Source organism: Sapajus apella, unplaced genomic scaffold (genome assembly GCF_009761245.1).
Source record: "Sapajus apella isolate SASKATOON/1434 unplaced genomic scaffold, GSC_monkey_1.0 scaffold27, whole genome shotgun sequence".
Taxonomy (NCBI): domain Eukaryota; kingdom Metazoa; phylum Chordata; class Mammalia; order Primates; family Cebidae; genus Sapajus; species Sapajus apella.
The window spans coordinates 183,509-204,332 of NW_022436967.1; the positions used below are offsets into that span (position 1 = coordinate 183,509).

The 20,824-nt window shown below is 37.9% G+C and overlaps 1 protein-coding gene across 13 annotated transcripts in view; it reads left to right on the forward strand.

The window, feature by feature from the left end:
* Positions 1-20,824, forward strand: part of ELF2 (E74 like ETS transcription factor 2) — a 115,217-nt gene that overhangs the window by 81,519 nt on the left and 12,874 nt on the right. For 5 of the 13 annotated variants that reach the window (XM_032292258.1, XM_032292256.1, XM_032292267.1 and 2 more), the window contains 2 exons: positions 15,747-15,860; positions 17,858-18,031. In XM_032292258.1, coding sequence (XP_032148149.1) covers positions 15,747-15,860; positions 17,858-18,031 — 288 coding nt within the window. Of the gene's footprint in view, positions 1-4,453; positions 4,797-15,746; positions 15,861-17,857; positions 18,032-20,824 lie in introns of those variants that run through there. The other 8 variants (XM_032292259.1, XM_032292257.1, XM_032292268.1 and 5 more) reach the window with 3 other exon arrangements.

Sequence of the window (20,824 nt, forward strand, 5' to 3'; positions counted from 1 at the left end):
AGAGTGAGACTCCATCTCAAAAAAAAATAAAAAGAAATAAAACTTAGCATTGACATTTGAAGAATTTTTCAATGAGTAGAGTTCAGAAAGTATTGTAAGAGAGGAAGAAATTAGTTAATCTAAATATTCCTTTTGTAATTAAATGATATTTGACGAGTATATTTCGGTTAACATTTTCATTGGAAAATTTTTTTTTCTTTTGTTTTTTTTAGACAGAGTCTTGCTCTGTCTCCTAGGCTGAAGTGCAATAGTGTGATCTCGGCTCACTGCAACCTCTGTTTCCTGGGTTCAAGCGATTCTCCTGCCTCAGCCTCCCGAGTAGCTGGGACTACAGGCATGTGCTACCACACCCAGCTAATTTTTGTATTTTTAGTAGAGACAGGTTGTCACCATGTTGGCCAGGCTGGCCTCAAACTCCCAACTTCAGGTGATCCACCTGCCTTGGCCTTCCAAAGTGTTGGGATTACAGGCGTGAGCCATGGCACCCGGCCTACAATTTTTCATAAACATGCTAAATAAGAATCATATATGGGCCCTTGTAAAGGTTCTCAAGAATTGCAAAATTTTTTTTCCAGTATAGTCAAGATACTTCATATTCTCTGATGATAATAAAGAACTTGCTAGGCATGGTGGATCATGCCTGTAATCCCAGCTACTCAGGAGGCTGAGGCAGGAGAACTGCTTGAACCTGGGAGACTGAGGTTGCAGTGAGCCAAGATTGTGCCACTGCACTCCAGCCTGGGTGACAGAGTGAGATTCCATCCCAAAAAATAAAAATAAAAAAAGAACTCAAACCCTTGAAATCAGTTGTCCATAAATGTTGTTTAAACTATAGAGATCATTAACTATTTTAACTCATGTACGTATGGGTGCTTAATAGATGCTGTTTAAAAATGTTGTTTGTCTAACATCCATTAGAAGAGAGTAGCTGCAGGGCTGGGCACAGTGGATCATGCCTGTAATACCAACATTTTGGGTGGCCAAGGCAGGAGGATTGCTTGAGGCAGGAATACAGGACCACCCTTGATAAAATAGTAAGAACCTGTTTTTATAAATGAATGAATGAATGAATGAATGACTAATTGCAATACTTATCTGACAGTCTTCTAAAAGTGATTGCTAAGAATTTGATGGAATGGTTTGTCTAGTATAAATCATAAAGTGAAGAATCAACAAGTCTCAAGGAAAGTCTGGCCCAGGGATAAGTTAAAATGCAAAAAACATGAACCTAATTCAGATCACATCTAACCTAAGCATGTAACAAAAACAGTACATACAGGACCCTTACTCATCAGAGGATTTTCATGGTTTATGCCTCAAAATGAATGCTGTTGTACATATTACAGAAGGACTTAACAATAAAATTACTTTTAGGAGTTATGATCCTCTGAGAATCTAAAATTAGCCATAGTCCTTTTCCTCAGGAAAAAAACACATTTCATTAACAAAAATTTGCCTCTTTGAACCTGTGTTAAAAATTCATGCTTTGTGAAGGCTTTTTTTTTTTTTTTTTTGAGATGGAGTTTCACTCATGTTACCCAGGCTGGAGTGCAATGGCGCGATCTCGGCTCACCGCAACCTCCGCCTCCTGGGTTCAGGCAATTCTCCTGCCTCAGCCTCCTGAGTAGCTGGGATTACAGGCACACGCCACCATGCCCAGCTAATTTTTTGTAATTTTAGTAGAGACGGGGTTTCACCATGTTGACCAGGATGGTCTCGATCTCTTGACCTCGTGATCCACCCACCTCGGCCTCCCAAAGTGCTGGGATTACAGGCTTGAGCCACCGCGCCCGGCCTGTGAAGGCTTTTATAGTTATAAATAATTTAACATCCTTTGGTGGTAGTTATACCCACTGTATATGCCCATTATTTAATTTCATATATAAGCAGTCTTATGTATCATACTGTCTCTAAGACTTGTACCCTTGGTGGGTGGCGGTTTCTGTGTGAATTAAGAAGGCTTAATTTTTTCCTTTTGTTATGTAATTTAGTGCTACCAGTTTAATAAGCACCTACAACAGAAACTCACTCAAAATAGTGGATAATAATTTGTTGAATAAATGAGTGAGTTTATGACTATGAGTTCAAATATCTTCATTTTAATAATATTTTATAAAACCTGACTATTAAATAAATCAGTAATACGAAAAGCTCAGGCCGGGCTCAGTGTCTCACACCTATAATCCCAGCACTTTGGGAGGCAGAGGTGGGTGGATCACGAGGTCAGGAGTTCGAGACCAGCCTGACCAACATGGTGAAATCCCATCTCTACTAAAAATACAAAAATTAGCCAGGTGTGGTGGTGGGCGCCTGTAATCCCAGCTACTCAGGAGGCTGAGGCAGGAGAATAGCTTGAACCCAGGAGGTGGAGGTTGCAGTGAGCCCAGATCGTTCCACTGCACTCCAGCCGGGGCGACAGATTGCGACTCTGTCTCAAAAAAAGAAAAAAGGTTCAAATAGACATTTAAACAGTAGTATAAAGTATATGAAATAATTCATCTTTTTTCTTTGTGTATCTGTACACTGCACTTCTGTGACTATTGTCTCTTTTCTGATGTTGACAGACTAACCTTTACTTGGTGCTGCTAAATTATGTGATTCCAGCTTGTCATCCTTCACGGACATATTTTTCTTATAGTTTTCTTAACCCTACTTTCCACTAAACGTGCAAGATACCAATTTTGAGATTCATTCTTTAGTTGTATGAGAAAAACTTAGGTGTTTCTTCCTATTCTCTCATGATTCACTTCTCAAAATTTTTTCTTCCATTTTTCTCTCTTAACTTTTCATTGCCTTGCCTTTGACATTAAAAAAAAATCAACCATGTTGCAGCTTTTAATACCATAAATAGTACTAAAATGGATTTAACTTTTCATCTTTTTATAACTTCTAAATTTTATAAAGACTGTTTTGTTAAGATTTCTAACCTTGAAGTAATAAGATACTTTGTAACCTTTGTTGTTATTGAACTTCTTGGGGCCTGTTTCCCAATATATAAAGTGAAGGAGTGGACTAACGCTGTGGTTCTCAAATACCTAGCTGGAGTGCAGTGGTGCAGTCACAGCTCACTGCAACCTCAAACTCCTGGGCTCAAGAAAACGGCCTGCCTCAGACTTGAGTCAATAGGTGCAGAAGGCCCATTACCATGCCCTGTTCAGGATGACGCTTACTTTAAATTGATTAGCAATAAAATATAAAAGCTACCATGTACTTCATTTTGTCCCATACATGGCAGGTTTACGTAATTCAAGAAAGAGATCCTTATTTAAAAAGGAGTTGTACTTTGGAAATAGCATGTAGGTTCTTTCTTGGGAGAGTGAGCATCATGGTGGTGGGGTAGGGGAAAAGGACCAAGAGAATAAAGATAATTAGGAGAAATGAGAAAAAAAAAAAATCATGGGCTATGTAAATCCATTCTGATGCTGCACTCATGTTGAGCAAGTTTTTATAAAATGATACTGAATTAATATTACCACTGAAAACTTTTCTCTAGACTTACACAGTTAATTTAGATCACAAAAATTGTCACCTTGTTATTTTAAATTTTAACTGCCAAATCTTTTTGTTTATTCAGCAAATACTTAGTGGGCACTTACTCTGTAGGAGGCACTGTTCCTTTAAGTAAGTTTTGTGTGCAAACAACTTTAGGATAACTCTTTGTTTCAAACAATTTGTATATTATGAAATTCTGAAACCAGGGAAATACTTTAATGAAGCGTCATTCATCATTATATTGGTTTGATTTCCTGTGTTCAGTAAATTTATAGTCACTAAACCTGCAATTTATCTCCCTTGTCCATTGTATTTTAATATGTATTTGTAATAAAGTTAGTTTCTAGCAAGAATGATTTTTTTTAAGTAAATGACAATATAAATTTATTTTTAAATGAACCAAACGGAAATGAAAGGGTACATGAATTTCATGATTAGCATATTGGAGGAGTCTAATCTCTAGAGGCTGGTGTGTTCTGCTTACTAAATACCTGTTTAATGTGTTCTTTGACACTTCTGTAAACGGAAAAGGACGAAGCTGGTCTCAGAAAGTAGTTGGAAGCTCTTTACTTTTCAAGTAATGTTTTCAGAATATGTTATAGGTATGACTTTTTTGTTGGTGTTCCTGTGTTAAAAGTGCAGATGTTTCAAGTGAATTGGTTACATGCTGCATAAGGTTTGAAAAAGCTAAAAGAAGTTAAATAGCCACCTTTATTTGCAGCTGCAGGACTAGGTATTAGATTGCTTCCTGGAAGAAAATATGATTAATGGCTCTTTTCCAGAGGGGGGACAATTGCAGACTTTTCTTCCGCAGAGCGTGAAATGTGCCTCTTCCTGCTTGAGGGGCTGTGTCGTCGCGCGGCTCCCGGAGCGGTTTCCCAGCCTCAGGTGTCTTTCTCGCCGGGGGCTGCGGCGGCTCTCCAGAGCGGGCGTCCGGGACTTCCTGTCTGGGCGCGGGGCGGAAGGATCGCATTGCCAGCTGGGGCGGCCGCCACAGCCGCCGCCGCCGCCGCCCCTGCCCTGCCGTTAGGTGGTGGGGTTTCTCAGCCCGGCGGCGGGAGGCGGGCCGGCCTCGGCTTCCTGTCGGAGGACGCGCAAGGATCCGGGCGTCGGAGTGTGTGCGAGTGCGTGAGTGTGTTTCGGTCGCACGGCGTGTGTCTCCGGCCGCGGGTTCCGCCTCCTCCCCTGCCGCCGCTGCTCACGGTGTAAGTCAATGTGAAGCAGCAGCTCCAGCCCCGGGATAAACATGGCGACGTCTCTGCATGAGGGACCCACGAACCAGCTGGATCTGCTCATCCGGGCCGGTAAGGACAGGGGAACTTTTCTCCCGTGCATCGGTGCAGCAAGAGACGGGGTGCACAGAAGGAGGGGTGACTCCCCTGTAGCAGTCTCTGCTGGGGATACAGTGTCCACCTCACAGTCACTAGGGCGGCTGGGGGAAAGGGGGGAGTGAATGAAGTAATGGAGGCGACGAATCAGGAAGTGATCACCTTGGAGAGTAACCTGCCTCGAATCCGGCGCTGTCGCTTCATGGTGGGTTCGGCGAGCAGCAGCAGCAGCTGCAGCGCAGAGCGCTGGCAGCGGGTGCTGGAGAACGGAGCCGCGGTTAAGTTGGGGACTCGGGGGCGGACGAGTTGTGCGCTTCACCCCAGTTGCTGAGGAACCAGGAAGTGAGTGAGGCTGTTGTCTCTCCGCTGCGCCTGCCACGCTGTCTGGCCGGAGAGGCCGCTGCTGCCCGTGGCCGGGGGCGGCGGGCTTCTTCGGGGAACGCTTGCCACCCCCGTCGGGTTCTCCCTTCAGACTTTGTCCACAATTCCATGACTTCCGCATGGACCAGGCAGCCCAGGGCGATGTCCGGTGGACCGATACCCGCCAAAAAAAAAAAAAAAGAAAAAAATGCTTTGACCCTCCCTCCTCCGCACATTCCCACCTTATGCAGTCTCAGGAGTAACGGTTCTGGACAGGATCACTTAAAAATGTTGAGTAACCGGGATGATGTTTCAGGGGCCCGCCTCCCTTTGCTCATTTAATGGATGGCTGTGAGGAAACTAGGTTTATGCCCCTTCCCTCGTGGGTTGTTTTATTAGGTGGGGAGAATGGGAAGAACACCGAATATATTTGTACCCTTGACCTGGAGGGCTAAGGCGTCGGAGAAGAACGTTTATTTTTGTAAACAGTGGGTGAATGTGAAGGAGCAAGGAGGGAGGGAGGGAGTCATGGCCCTAGGGAAGTCTCAGCACGGAATTGCCCCCTTCCTCCCTCCCCCCCAAACCTCCCACCACAGCGGAAGCGCCTCCGAAAGGACAGAACGGACGGGATTGACAGGCCTCTGGTTCCAATCTGCTCTCTGAGATGTTCCAAATAAGAACGTTGATTTCTGGGGGCGGGACTACGGGCCTGCGCTGGGCCAATGAAGATTGGGCGGGAGTGAAGCTGACAATGTACGCATGGAATTGGAGGGAAGAGGAGTGTAAACACGGAAGTGGCCGCAGGGGTGGGGGATGTGCAGCGCCACTGCTGCAGCGGAAGGGCACGGACTTAAGTTACATAGAAAAAGAAGCTTTGCTTAATAGCAGACAGGGCAGTCAGGGCCCTAGATCGATGTAGCACTGCTTGAATTGAATACTGTTTGCTCCCTGTAGTAGTAAGCATACATGTTCCTCTTCCCTGTTCCTATTTAATATTGCCGTGGATGGGAATTGGAAGATGAGAAATATTCAGCGAACCTTAATTCTGTAAAAGATCTTACACTCTTCCATCCATTGTTTTTAGGTAAGGGGCTTGAAATTAGTAGTTTGCCTGGCAAAACTCTGTGATTCAGTTCGATTGGGGGAAATAATGAACACACGTGTATCTCTTAAATTTAACGGAAGTGCTCTAGGTTCAAACAAAGTCTGGAATAATATAATCGTATGTATTGAATACCACACAGCGGTGACCAGTCTTTTATTCTATAAAATGTAACAATATGCATTTCAGAGGTCCCAAAGGAAAATACAGTTTACTGAGTAGTGATTAAAGTGCCAGGTGTTTGACAGTTGCTTTCTGGTCAGAACAAGAACTTAAGTTTTAGTAAGAAAGCACAATGAGAGCTTGATTCCTTGTATATATTATTCGTAACTACAATATGAATTAAGGGATGGAATTTTTGGCTTTACATTACTGGCACTAATGATATGTGGAGTTGTTGGGTCAATGATATTTCTGTGAATATTGAATATGTAAAGTTCAAGAGGTAATGTTTCCAGTAGCTGCGGACATTCAGAAAGAACCTTAGAATGCCTTTATCAAAACTTTGAAAAATACTGTAAAGGTAGAAGGGCTTACCTTTGCCACTGGAAACTATTTTTTCATAAGCTTTTGGAATTGCCAGCAAAACTGAATATGGCCTGTAGATACTTTGATTGGAGTGTATATGTGTGTATATATATAAAAGACTGTCTTTGGTTTGAAAAGACAAAAGTTTTGTCTTCTTTTGATGAAGGGATTTTTAAAAAGTTAAGTGTTGTTTTCCGGCTCTACTGCATTTCTGTACTATGTACGAATCTTAAAGTTTATGATCATAACATTTTGTAAAGAATATCAAATTATTTCACCAATCATGTTCATGTAATCTGAAGCTCCCTTACAAGCCTTATTTTAGAAGGAAACTTGAGAGAGGTTTGCTCATTTACCCAAGGTTTATTCAGTGTCTTAAAAGTTTGGGAGGAAAGATGGCCCAGAAGATTAGGATTCATAATTCTAAATTTTTATTGCTGCCAGTTTTCAATAGCATTGGTAGGATAATGTTTCTAAAGTTTGTACTTGTATAATGGGCAGTATACTTTTTTATCTCCTTGAGGGAAGTCATCAAGTGTGAGAGAATTCTTCCTCATAAAGATTTTACAATCTGGAGAGATAGGTGAAAATCTGCGAAATGTATACGTGTAAAAAATAGCTACAATGATTGCTATAATGGGTTGATGATTAGCGTAGAATGATATTTATAAAACTTTGAGAGAAGATCAGCTTTAGGTTAATATTGTCAGCATAACTTGTTTCTAAGCAAGTATATAGCAGTTAATATCACTATTGCTTCATGTTAAGGTACGTGTCAAACTCATATACTTTTGCTTTTATTTTCTTCCTTTACAGATGTTAAGTATCATGTATGCATTTCTTTAGCTGTATAATTCATGCTATCGGAGGAGTTTGAGTAAAGGATGAAATAAATAAGCTTATTTATTAAAACTCACTGTCATTTTACAAAATATGTTTGTTGTAAAAACTTGACATACTTTATAAAACTTTCCTGGACAATATGATGTATGAGAATGAGCCTTGACCCTGAAGAGTTGAGGATCTATATCTAGCTGTCACTAAACTAGCTAGTGACTTAACCTCTTAAGGGCTTCATTTTCTTTAAGAGGACAGGGTTGACTAGATGATCTCTAATGACTTTTAAAGCTCTAAAGTAAGTGGCTCAGAAATACTTAATGGAAGCATAAGGCTTCTCCTTGGATTTTTTTTTTTTTTTTAATATTACACCATGTGAGTGAATAAGTCTTTAAGTTGGTTATGTAATGAGGGGGTTAATTTTCTTTTATCCAGTCTTTGAAAATAAAAATGTGTGCCAAATTGGAACTTGAGGCTGTTTATATGTTTAAGTCTGTAATCTAGTTTATTTAATAATTTAGGCTCATTTCTAGTGTATATAGCTTAAATATAGGAAAAACAAATGTCTAGCATTGTTACTTTCAAGTATACCTTCCTTGACATTTTCCTTTCCTTTTTTTTTTTTTTTTTTAACATTTGAGAAATAAGGTAACCAGAAATTTTGATCAACAATGCAGTTATTAAATGAAGGTGAAATTTTTTTCTGGAAATTTAGCCTAAATATTTTACTGACAAAACAAATCTATTTTAAAGTTCCCTGTGAAATTGAAAATCTCATTTCTGATTTACTGTAAATTGGCATATGTAGTCACAATCTTGAAAAGATTAAATTGAAAAAATTTAGCAGTATGAAGATAAAAGCACTATGTGAATAGATGCATTAAAATGAAACTCAAGGAATGGCACTAACTTTCTTTTTAAAAAGCTCATCTGAAAATGAATTTAAGAAATTACCCTTCACAATTCATTGCAGCATTGATACTAAAATTCATATAAAAACTGAGTTACACGGTAACATTAATCAGTGTGTAAATAGCCAATCAGAATCATTCAACATAAAACATTTTCTTTTAGAAACCATTTTGGTTGGTGGAGAAAGGCAGACAGAAGAATGTTCTTGATAACTATTTAATTCCTCGTGTTTGATAATTGTTTAAAATGATTCCTTGTGTCATCTATAGCAAAATGTTCAAAAGGATGCAAAGAAATGCTTAGGAAAAGCTTTTAAAAAACTTTTTTATCTGTGAGTAGACAAATACTATTTTACTTCTAGAATCACAATTTCTCTCTCTCTCCCTCTCTCCCTCTCTCCCTCTTTCCCTCTCCCCCTCTCTCTATCTCTCTCCTCTACACAATGATGTTTATATTTAGAAGCTAAAATTTATACAAGCATGAGGATAGAATTCGGTTCTTATTAATTACAGTTGATGATGAATTATAGCTGTGCCTCTCAAAAACCAAACTCTCTGACCTGGATTCTGGGAGTCCCAAGAGCCTTTCACAGGATCTGTAAAGACAAACTTTTCAAAATAATACTAAGACATTACTTGCCTTTTCACTTTCACAAGTATACAGAGGAATTAGGAGCTATGTGATGGGATATTCCAGTAGACTGAATGAAAGAAGAAGGAGACTCCAACTACCTTCTATTAAATCAAGTATAATAAGATTTGCAAAAATGTAAAAAACAAAGCTACTCACTTCTTTTTTTTTAAAGTTACTTTTGACCTGGCATAGTGATTCATGCCTGTTATCCCAGCACTTTGGGAGGCCAAGGCAGGAGGATCTCTTGAGTCCAGGAGTTTGAGACCAGCTTGGGCAACATAGTAAGACCCCATCTCTACAAATAATTTAAAAATTACCCAGGTGTGCTGGTGAGTGCGTGTGTTTCCAGCTACTGAGAGACTGAGGTGAGGGGATCACGCCCAGGAGATAAAACCTGCAGTAAACCGTGATGAAGCCACTGCATTCCAGCCTGAGCAACTGAGCAAAACTTGTCTCGAAAAAATTTTCATTAAAAAAAAAAAAAAAATGGTTTACAGTAATGCATTTATTATTTTAAATGAATTAATAATTTTGAAGTTTTCTTTCTAATTTCAAATACGATAAATATTTGTAGGTAAAATATCTTTGAGGTCTTCAATATTTTGAGTGCAAAAGTGTCCTCTGATAGAAAAAGGTTTGAGAATAGCTGAATTACAGCATTGTTTAGGTCTATACTGTATGGTAGCGACTAGTATCTGAGTACTTAAAATTTAGCTAAGAAACTGAATTTTTAATTTTAGTTAATTTAAATTTAAAAACAAGCAGTGGAAAACTTCTTTATATTGATTACACATTGGAATAAAAATATTTTGAATGTACTAGGTTAAATAAAGGTATTTCACCTTTGTGCTTTTACAAATGTGGCTACTGGAAAATTTAAAAGTATATGTGGCTTTTATTTTTGTCAGACAACTCTGGTTTAGAAAATAATTTCCAGCTGATCTCATCTTGCACAGGGCAGTTCACCCTCCCCCTCAGAGTGTTTAAAAAAAAAAAAAGAAAATAATTGCCATTCTTTTTCCATTTTATGCTTTATAACAGAAGTAGATTGATTAAAAGGTGGTGGGAGGATTGTGGGGGGGGGAGAAGGTAAAGATGAAGTATTCCAGACCTTTAATTACCTTTTCCCCCTTTTCATTGCATTCATTTGCATTCTTCATTTACCTATTACTAATAAAGCTTTGGGGCATTAGAGGATAAGTAGTGGTAAATCAGGTGCTGTAGTTGAGTGAAGACCTTAGTTTATACTGTTGCTTGTAGGGGAATACCACTATCATCAAATGAGCGTTTTCCAATTTCTTTTCTCTGCTCTCAAACTAAGTTGCTACTAAATTTTATTTTTGACTTGAGAACATTTTTATGAACTAGATCCATTGCCAGCATTCTCTTATGCAAAGCTGAGAGGTATGCCTCTTGTCAGACTTAATTACCAAGTTTGGTATTTTGTAACAGCTGTTGAGTGAGTCTGGAATAGTCTACAGTACCATACAAACACCAGTTGATTAGAAGGATAGAAAAGGAACAGGAAGATATTTACCAATAGTAAATGAGGGTATAAGCAAATATTGTTTTTGGTACTGTAATAAAAAGTAAACAGTTCTTGGAATTTATTTCAAGAGGGATTGACCAGCGATACCCACTACCAGTGGGAACTAAAAAAATGGTACCTGTCAGATTACTTTTAGCTTCATTGTTTTTAATTTTCAAAATTAGTTATTTTTTCCTTTCATAAATTGCATAGACAGATACAGAAAGAGACCAGTAAGTCAAATTTTAAGTAAGAGATAAGGAATTCTACTTTTTAGTCCTTGCTTGTAGCTTGCTTACTTTGATTGTACAACACTGTTAAATTCATGCTTATTCTTAAGAAATGTGCAAAATTTTAGTTGAAATTCTGTTTGAATTATTGATCTGAACAACATATCGATTTTTTAAATTACAGAAACAAGTCGGAGAAATATTTCTTAAATCTCTGTTATCAGAAAGTACTTATATGTAAGCAAAAATAAAAAGATAGTGCTCACTTTTACAAAGTGTATTAAGTTTTGGACACTGACATTAATACATTATTGTAAATTGATCTGAGAATAGGCTCTTAGATTTTTGTGTTTTGCATTATTTCATTTAGTAAATAAAAATGACAGGAGGTAAAATTAGCAACAAAAAAGTAATCTGTGATTCTCTTAACATGCTTTAACTTACAGAGTAACTTTAACTTTTTTGTTTGTTTATTTGAGACGGAGTCTCACTCTGTTACCAGGGCTAGAATGCAGTGGTGCAATCTCTGTTCACTGCAACTTCTGCCTCCTGGGTTCAAGCAATTTTCCGGGATTATAGGCATGTGCCACCACCACGCCCAGCTAATTTTTTGTATTTTAAGTAGAGATGGGGTTTCACCATGTTGGCCAGGATGGTCTTGAACTCCTGACCTTGTGATCTGCCCGCCTGAGCCTCCCAAAGTGCTGGGATTACAGGTGTGAGGCATACCTGGCTGATTTTACATTTTTATTTAGTTTTGAAATATCTTCCATTTATATTTTTGATGCTTTCTGAACTGTAGAATGAACTTTCTAAAATCCAAAACTTTGAGCATTGATGTGACACTCAAAGGAAATGCTTATTAAAGCATTTTGGATCTTTAGATTTGGGATATTCAACTGGAAGTATATAGTGCAGATTTTTTTTTTTTCAGTTTGAAATCTGAAACACTTCTGGTCCTAAGCATTTTGGGTAAGGATACCTAATCTATAGTACTATAAGCTTCATGAGGCCAGAGATCTGTTCACACTTGAGTCAGGTTTATAGCACAGGGCCTGGGCACTTGGTAAATGTCAGCAGCTATTTGTCAGTTGTACATAGAGTATTAATTAGATCTTCTGGCTGATATTTCATAGATAAGTTATGCATAGTTTATTTTCTCGTCCTAAATGAATACATTTTCTAATTAAGTGTATTTTACTCTGTAAATATAAAATATTTCTGAGATATAATATGTTGAATTTTAGGGGGGAAGGGGAAGTTGAGTTCAGAAATATGTGCAAGAATATATACCTTGAAGAAGTAATTTCCACTGACATACCAAGTTTAATAACACAAAATCATGGTTTTGAAAATGTGCCTCAAACTGTGTAAGAATTCAGGGCATGTAATATGTGACTGTTAGACAAATTTCATTCTGTTTATAACTTAAGACATTTAAAAATCTGGTAAAATTCTTCTGCTGTAATATTATTAAATACTTGAGACTCTGATTTTAATATGGTAAAGTTTTTACGGTATGTCTTAATACAATTACATAAGGAATTAGTTTACCCAGGATAGTTTATTAATAGCACCTAAGACAACAGCTAAATTGCAACACAAGCAGACTTTAAAAAGAATGCTTCCTAGAATACATTTTAAAAACTGGAGGATTTTTTCAAGGTTTTTTTTCTTAGTGTATGTGAGTATTGTAGGGAGGTACTTTGAAAAAAATATTTGAGAATGATGACATATCTTATACTTAATAATGCTAGGTTTTCTTAAAGTTGAGCTACACAGGCTGATTGAATCCTTTGCTTCAGTGAAGCTGCAGATAAGAGTAAGCAGGGTCACCTAAAGATAGATTTACTTAGAGGTTTGGCTGCCTCTCTGGAACCATTTAGCTTTGAACAGATTTCCATAAATGGAAAGAGCAACTGGAGAGACCCAGTACCTTGTGGATGATGTGCAACAGGTGGTAAAACAGTCATTGGATTTTTAAAATAAATGCTCTCCAAATGACTGTTGTTTAAAACTGAGGCTTTAGCATTTAGGGAACTTTGAGACTAATTGGATTTTTTTCCCCCAATTAAAAGTTTCCTGGAAACAGTTTTAGAAGATTCATACTGTTAGTGTGTAGTGCTTATGAATTTGTAATATGACTTTATGAAATTTGTATAAACATTTAGTTCCTTTAGGGGACATCTTGATAAAATCTGTCAAGTTAGAGGCTCTTAAATATTCATGTTTCAGAATCTCTTACCAAGTTAACTATTGAGTGTTTTAAGTCAGGTTGTGCAATTAATATATTTTTAAGATAATAAAATTTGTTCTTGAATTGCTGATTTTCCTGTAAGGTCAGTGGGTTGTCCTTAATTCACTACATAAGAGAAATACCTGCCCAGTGCGGTGGCTCACGCCTGTAATCTCAGCACTTTGGGAGGCCAAGGCGGGTAGATCACCTGAGGTCAGGAGTTTGAGACCAGCCTGGCCAACATGGTGAAACCTGTCTCTACTAAAAATACAAAAATTAGCCAAGCATGGTGGCCTGTGCCTATAGCCCCAGCTGCACGAGAGGCTGAGACAGGAGAATCGTTTGAACCTGGGAGGTGCCTGTTGCCGTAAGCTGAGATCATGCCATTGCACTCCACCCCAGACAACAGAGAGAGACTCCCTCTCCAAACAAAAAACAAAAAAAAAAAAAACTGCGTGTCTACTCTGAAAAGTCTATGTTGGGAACCATGGCATATGTAAAGATGGGTTAAGATAGCCCCCCTCCCCGACCCAAGACCTCAAGGAGTTTATAATCTTACAGAAATGGTAAGAAATTACCATATTTCTGCTCTATGAAAGAGGAAATTGAAGTTTAAGAGAGATTAAGTTGCTTACCTCAGGTAACAGAAGTAAGTGACAGAGATTAGAACCCAAGCTGTTGGACCTGAAAGCCCAAACCACTGCTGTACACATTTTTTTTACAAGTAGCATAATCAGCAAAGCATAAAGGAAGTGCTAGAAGAAAGATACAAAGGGTGGTAGAATTTGAAGGCTTCATGGGAAGAATAAACTCTTTAAGAAAAAGTCTTAGGTTAAAACCCATTGAGGCTCTGAAGAGAACAAGGTTAATTGTAAAGAAAGTTCCCAAGTACTCTGGCCATAAATCTAATGTATGTTGTTATCCATCCCTAGGCAGCCCTGCCTGGAGAGTACAGCTGCTCCTTAGCAGACTGCTGGGGTATTGGTTCCAGGATGCCTCCTCCATCTGGCAGATACTGAAATCCTAAGATGCTCAATCAAGTCTCTTGTACAAAATGCTGTAGTATTTACATTGTGTTTTCAATTGTTGTATTATTTTTTATTGCCTCCCCTTCCCCGCAGTATTTTCAATCTGAGGTTGGTTGAATCTGCTGATATGGAACTCTTGGATATGGAGGGCTTACTGTACTCAAGTAACTCAAGAGGGTCTCTAAGAACTGAATTAATTGATTAACTCGCATGATTCTACTAGGTTATGTGAAATTAATATATTATTAAGGTAATAAAATTCGTTTTATCTTAATGGTATATTAATAAAATTTTTTTGCATCCGAAAGTGCTGGGATTACAGATGTGAGCCACCGTGCCTGGCCCATAATTTCTGATTTACATCATTGGTTACTTTATAATCAACATTCATTTTATATCAGTATTTATTTTATAAAATGTAGATACTGGCTTTTTAAAAATTATTTCTGTAAGTAATTTATATAGACTAATGGATATCAGTAGCTTTGAGTTACTCATGTATTTCTGTAATTTATATAGACTAATAGATATCAATAGCTTAGAGCTACTCATGTATTTCTGTAAGTAGTGTATATAGACTAATAGATATCAATGGCGTAGAGTTACCACTGGCTTTAGTGGCAATGCATCAAAATATATAATTGGCTTCTAGGATTGTTAATCTGCAACCAGCCTCTCCCTGCCCCTTCTTCCCTTCCTGCAAATTTGTATTGGCCTAAAATTGATGCAGAGTTCAAATTGCAAGGATCTTTCTTTGTTTTCCTTTGAGTAAGATTCAGAAACTTGTCAGATATCTTTTTTTGTTGTTGTTTTGAGACAGAGTCTTCTGTCGTCCAGGCTGCAGTACAGTGGAACGATCTGGGCTCACTGCAACCTCTACCTCCTGGGTTCAAGTGATTCTCCAGCCTCAGCCTCCTGAGTAGCTGAGATTACAGGCCTGAGATTACCGTGTCTGGCCAACCTCTTAGTAATTTCTTTTTTTTTTTTTTTTGAGAGAGAGAGTCTTGCTGTGTTGCCTGGAGTGCAGTGGCGCATTGGCTCACTGCAACCTCTGCCTCCCGGGTTCAAGCGATTCTCCTGCCTCAGTCTCCTAAGTAGCTGGGACTACCGACATGTGCCACCACACCTGGCTAATTTTTGTATTTTTAGTACAGACAGAGTTTCACCATGTTGGTCAGGCTGGTCTCAAACTTCTGACCTTGTGATCCGCCTGCCTCGGCTTCCCAAAGTGCTGGGATTACAGCTGTGAGCCACTGCCCAGTGCATAATTTCTGATTTACATCATTGGTTGCTTTATAATCAACATTCATTTTATATCAGTATTTATTTTATAAAATATAGATACTAGCTTTTTACAAATTATTTCCGTAAGTAATTTATCTAGACTAATAGATGTCAGTGGCTTAGAGTTACTCGTGTTATTTTATATTTATTTTTCATTTCTCTTTCAGGAGTGATTATATTTCTTAGTAATATGTTTTAGTTATGCGTTTAGTGTATTTTTAATTGAGTAGAACTTGTTTTTCCTCCAGTGGAAGCATCAGTTCATAGCAGTAATGCACACTGTACAGATAAGACAATTGAAGCTGCTGAAGCCCTGCTTCATATGGAATCTCCTACCTGCTTGAGGGATTCAAGAAGTCCTGGTATGTAAACCTGTTCATTCTTGTGTTAAACGTGTCATACTACTTGATATATCTAAAATTTTTTGTTTTGTTTTTTTAATGCAGGGGGATTGTTGGGGATTCTCAAAGATCTATTACACATGAACATATGGCAGCCGTAACTGAAATTTATTTACTAAGGTCTCCAAGTCTTAAAATACTTAATTATCATAATAAATGATACAGAAAATGTCCACTATAGACAGATATTTATTAAATAGCTATTTATACTGTCATGTCTATTTCCTTAACTCTGGACAAATTATAAGCCTTCATAGTCCTTGAGAGTATGAGAGATGGGAACAGTTGCCTGTTGTGACCACTTTTCATCCTATATTCAGTGATAAATGGGCAGTAACTCCAGAGAACCATACATGGTAGAGAGAGAAGGGAGCTTTTGCCATTTTTTTATTCTTTATTTTTTTTTATCTAATATCCTTCAGATTGTGTTTTTATTTTCTTGTGGTCCCTCTTAGTCTTTAAGACCAACTTTGATAATCATTTTGTACTAATTCTAATTTGTCCTAATTTTAATTTAATGCCCAAATGTCAATTTGACTTGATACAGGAAGATTGGCTCACCTCAATGGAATTTATAATAAATGCTAAGAGCAACCATTCTATTTTTTTTTTTTTTTTTCCTTAATTTGAGACAGAGTCTTGCTCTGTTGCCCAGGCTAGAGTGCAGTAGTTTGATCTTAGCTCACTGTGACCTCCGCCTCCCGGTTTCTAATGATTTCCCTCTTTAGCCTCCTGAGTAGCTAGGACTACAGGCTAATTTTTCGTATTTTCAGTAGCTATGGGGTTTCACTGAGTTAGCCAGGATAGTCTTGGTTTCCTGACCTCGTGATCCTCCCGCTTCGGCCTCCCAAAGTGCTGGGATTACAGGCATGAATTTAAATGGAATCCAGTGTATTCAGAGATAGAAGAAATGTGTAGCATTTTTGGTCAGTCTGTTAATCTAAGACAGTATGTGTTAACTGTATCTCTTAATTGAAATAGAAATATCAGAGCTGGGTGTAGTGGCTCACGCCTGTAATCCCAGTACTTTGGGAGACAGAGACAGGTGGATCACCTGAAGTCAGGAGTTTGAGACTAGCCTGGCCAACATGGTGAAACCCTATCTCTACTAAAAATACAAAAATTAGCAGGGTGTGGTGGCATTTGCCTGTAGTCCCAGCCACTCGGGAGGCTGAGGTAGGAGAATCGCTTGAACCCCGGAGACGGAGGTTGCAGTGAGTGGAGATCGTGCCATTGCACTCCAGCCTGGATGACAGAGTGAGACTCCATCTCAAAACAAAACAAAGAAACAGAAATAGAAATATCGTATCTTGGTTATTTGTGCATATTAGAAGGAAGCCAGAGCAACATTATTGTATGTACTAGAAAACCAGATTACAGTCTGTACCTACTGTTTTAGTGACTAAAACATCAAGACTCTTTAAATATTGAAAGGCAATATTTGTTGTCTGTATGAGCAAGTTTTCCTTTTCAAATTCTAAAATGAACTGTAGGTGCTTATATTTTACTGAGTACATATTTGTAAATCTTTCAGATTTTGAACCACATGCATGTATTACCTGTTAAAAAATAATGATGGATATGTGGATGGAAAGTAATTATTAACTCAGTGTTATACTATTATTTTCAAATGTTTTCCCAACTGTTAGAATAATTTAGAATTTTTCTGCAGTGAGCTTGAAGGTACCTTTATGTGTGAAAGAGCGGAGTGACTCCTCATGGTCCTTGCCTTACCCAGAGGATTAACATTTTTCCTTTCAGTTGATTTTCTTTGCATTTATTTTCCTTGTATAGTTTACATCATATTGAATAGTCAGCAAATTAAATTCTTCAGTATTAAGCTCTTATCCTGCTTTGATTAATTCTTAACAAACCTCACCTCTTCTAAATGTTGAACTGTCCACGCAAGAAACACTGATGGGGGTGGGAAATTTTAATTTTTCAACTTTTTTTTATAGTGGAAGTGTTTGTTCCTCCTTGTGTATCAACTCCAGAATTTATCCATGCTGCTATGAGACCAGATGTCATTACAGAAACTGTAGTGGAGGTGTCAACTGAAGAGTCTGAACCAATGGATACCTCTCCTATTCCTACATCACCAGATAGCCATGAACCAATGAAAAAGAAAAAAGGTAGGGTATATTTATACATTTCTGAGAAGGCAGGTGAAATTGTTTTCTGGTATCTTTCCTCATCAAGGGACGTAGAAAATAGTATATACTGTAGATTTAAGATTGATGTTAATCTTAACCAGATATTCTCAAAGAATCAACATTGAGATTTTAATTTAGTATTTTAATGTACTCATACTATTTAAAGGAGCTAATATGTAAGGCTTGAAGGTAGTTGCCTGACAATGGTATTTTAACAGGTGTTGGACACACAGAAGGCAGATAGAGGTTCCCTGTACGTTGTCTTACTTCATCTTCTCCTTGTTGATCCTTTTATGGGTACTTAGTTACTTAAAAAAAAAAAAAAAAAAAAAACATTTTATTCTTTATTTTATTTTACAAAGTCTTAACTTGTGCTTTCATGGATATTTTTTAAAAACCCAGGCACATCTGTAGTCCTAGCTGCTCAGGAGGTCAAAGGATTGCTTGAGCCCAGGAGTTTCAGGCCATTCTGAGCAACATAGCAAGATTCTATCTCAAAAAACCCAAATAAACAGTGATATATATATATATCATACGATATATTATATAAAATATATAGTATGACATGTATATTCTATATATTTTTTCTTTTATATACTATATATAAACATATATATGTCATAGTGTATATTTTATAAAATAATATAAAATATATGTCATAATATATATTTTATATATATAATTTTTAATTATAAAATTATATACATTATTTTTAATATAAAGTATATAGTATGACATATATTTTATATAATTTTTTTCTGCTTTGAAAAACTAAGATAGCCAGTAATATATATCAGCAGTCTTAGTGTTTCAAAGCAGAAGGTATGAGGTAAAAATGGTGTGATATCTAAAATAATATTATATATAGATAGAGACTTCTAATTGGCATAAACTCGCCAGTGGGTAAAGAGCATTTCTACCTACTATTTGACTCCTCCTGAAATTTCTGGTCCCCTGATGACAATGGGTAAGTTGCAAGCCTCTAGCACATTTTCAACATCATGAGGAAATAGGCAGTAAGTGGGTCCTTTTCTGTTCAAATCAAAGGTAAAATTGGAAAGAAATGAAATGCTAATTCTTTTAGAAATGAAATGATTTAGAAATGAAATCTAATTCTTCTCTAACTGTTCACATTTTAGAGTAAAATAAAGTCAAAAATAAAAGTGTGTTTGAAATAATGTTATTTTCTCTTATTAAATACAGTGTTTCATATTGCCACAATGTGTACCATTCTGTGATCGTTGTTGTAAGGGAGATGAGAATAAGACAGTGTTTTCACACATGTATGTATGTATCTCGAGAGAGTATGTATAAATGAGAGAGTTTAGGAGGAAGAATTACTTTCTGATGTAAACATTTAAAAACAAAAGGCATACATATAAATAGCCTTATTTACCCACTGCGTGCTGTAGTACTTAGCTGGTTGTACCCAGTGGGATCTGTCACAAAATACGTAAGTGTTTATTTAGATTTAAGTCTGAGCACGATGGCTCTCATCTGTAATCCCAGCACTTTGGGAGGCTGCAGCGGGCAGATCACTTGAGGTCAGGAGTTCAAGACCAGCCTGGTGAAATCCTGTCTCTACTGCAAATACAAAAATTAGCTGGCTGTGGTGTTGCATGCCTGTAGTCCCAGCTTCTCAGAGGCTGAGGTAAGAGAATTGCTTGAATCCGGGAGGTAGAGGTTGTAGTGAGCCAAGATCCTACCACTGCACTCCAGCCTGGGTGACAGAGTGAGACTCAGTCTCAAGAAAAAAGTAAAAAAAGATTTAAAAGGAGATGGAGGCTGAGCATGGTGGCTCAAGCCTGTAATTCCAGCACTTTGGGAGGTCAAGGCAGGCAGATCACCTGAGGTTGGGAGGTCAAGGCAGGCAGATCACCTGAGGTAGGGAGTTCGAGACCAGCCTGACCAACATGGAGAAACCCTGTCTCTACTAAAAAATACAAAATTAACTGGGCATGGTGGCACATGCCTGAAAGCTCAACTACTTGGAAGGCTGAGGCAGAATTGCTTGAACCCGGGAGGCAGAGGTTTTTATGAACCAAGATTGTGCCATTGCACTCTGACCTGGGCAACAAGAGCGAAACTCCATCTCAAAAACCAAATAAATAAATAAAAGAAGATGGAAAAGATCATGAAAAACAGGGGCCATATATGGAACCAGGATATGATATGATATAAATGAGGAAATACTTTGCCAATTTAATAGTAATTTTGTTTATTTCTGTGAAAGCTCTTAATGACCATTTAAAAATTATAAGGCAGGGTGTGCTGGCTCACACTTGTAATTCCAGCAGTTTGGGAGGCTGAGGCAGGATGATCGCTTGAGCTCAAGAGTTCAAGACCAGCCTGGGAAACATACTGAGACCTGATCTGGAGGAATAAAACCAATTAGCCAAGTATGGTGGCACACAACTGTAGTCCTGGCTACTCAGGAGGCTGAGGCAGCATGATCGCTTAAACCTGGGAGGCTACAGTGAGCCATAATGTGGCACTGCATTCCAGCCTGGGTGACAGAGTGAGACCCTGTGTCAAAGAAAAAAACAAATACATTTAACCATTCTGTCTGTGCTACTACCATAAGGGAGAGAGTGAAAAATAAGAGTATCATTATTTATATTTTTGTGGTTAAGAACATTTGGGGTATACAAATTTAGGTTATTTTTTAATATCAACCCCTCTTTTTATTTTGAGAGCTTTTAATATACTAATGTGCACATTTAATACACTACTGACAGATACTCCATGTTCTAAAAGTTAATATGACTATAG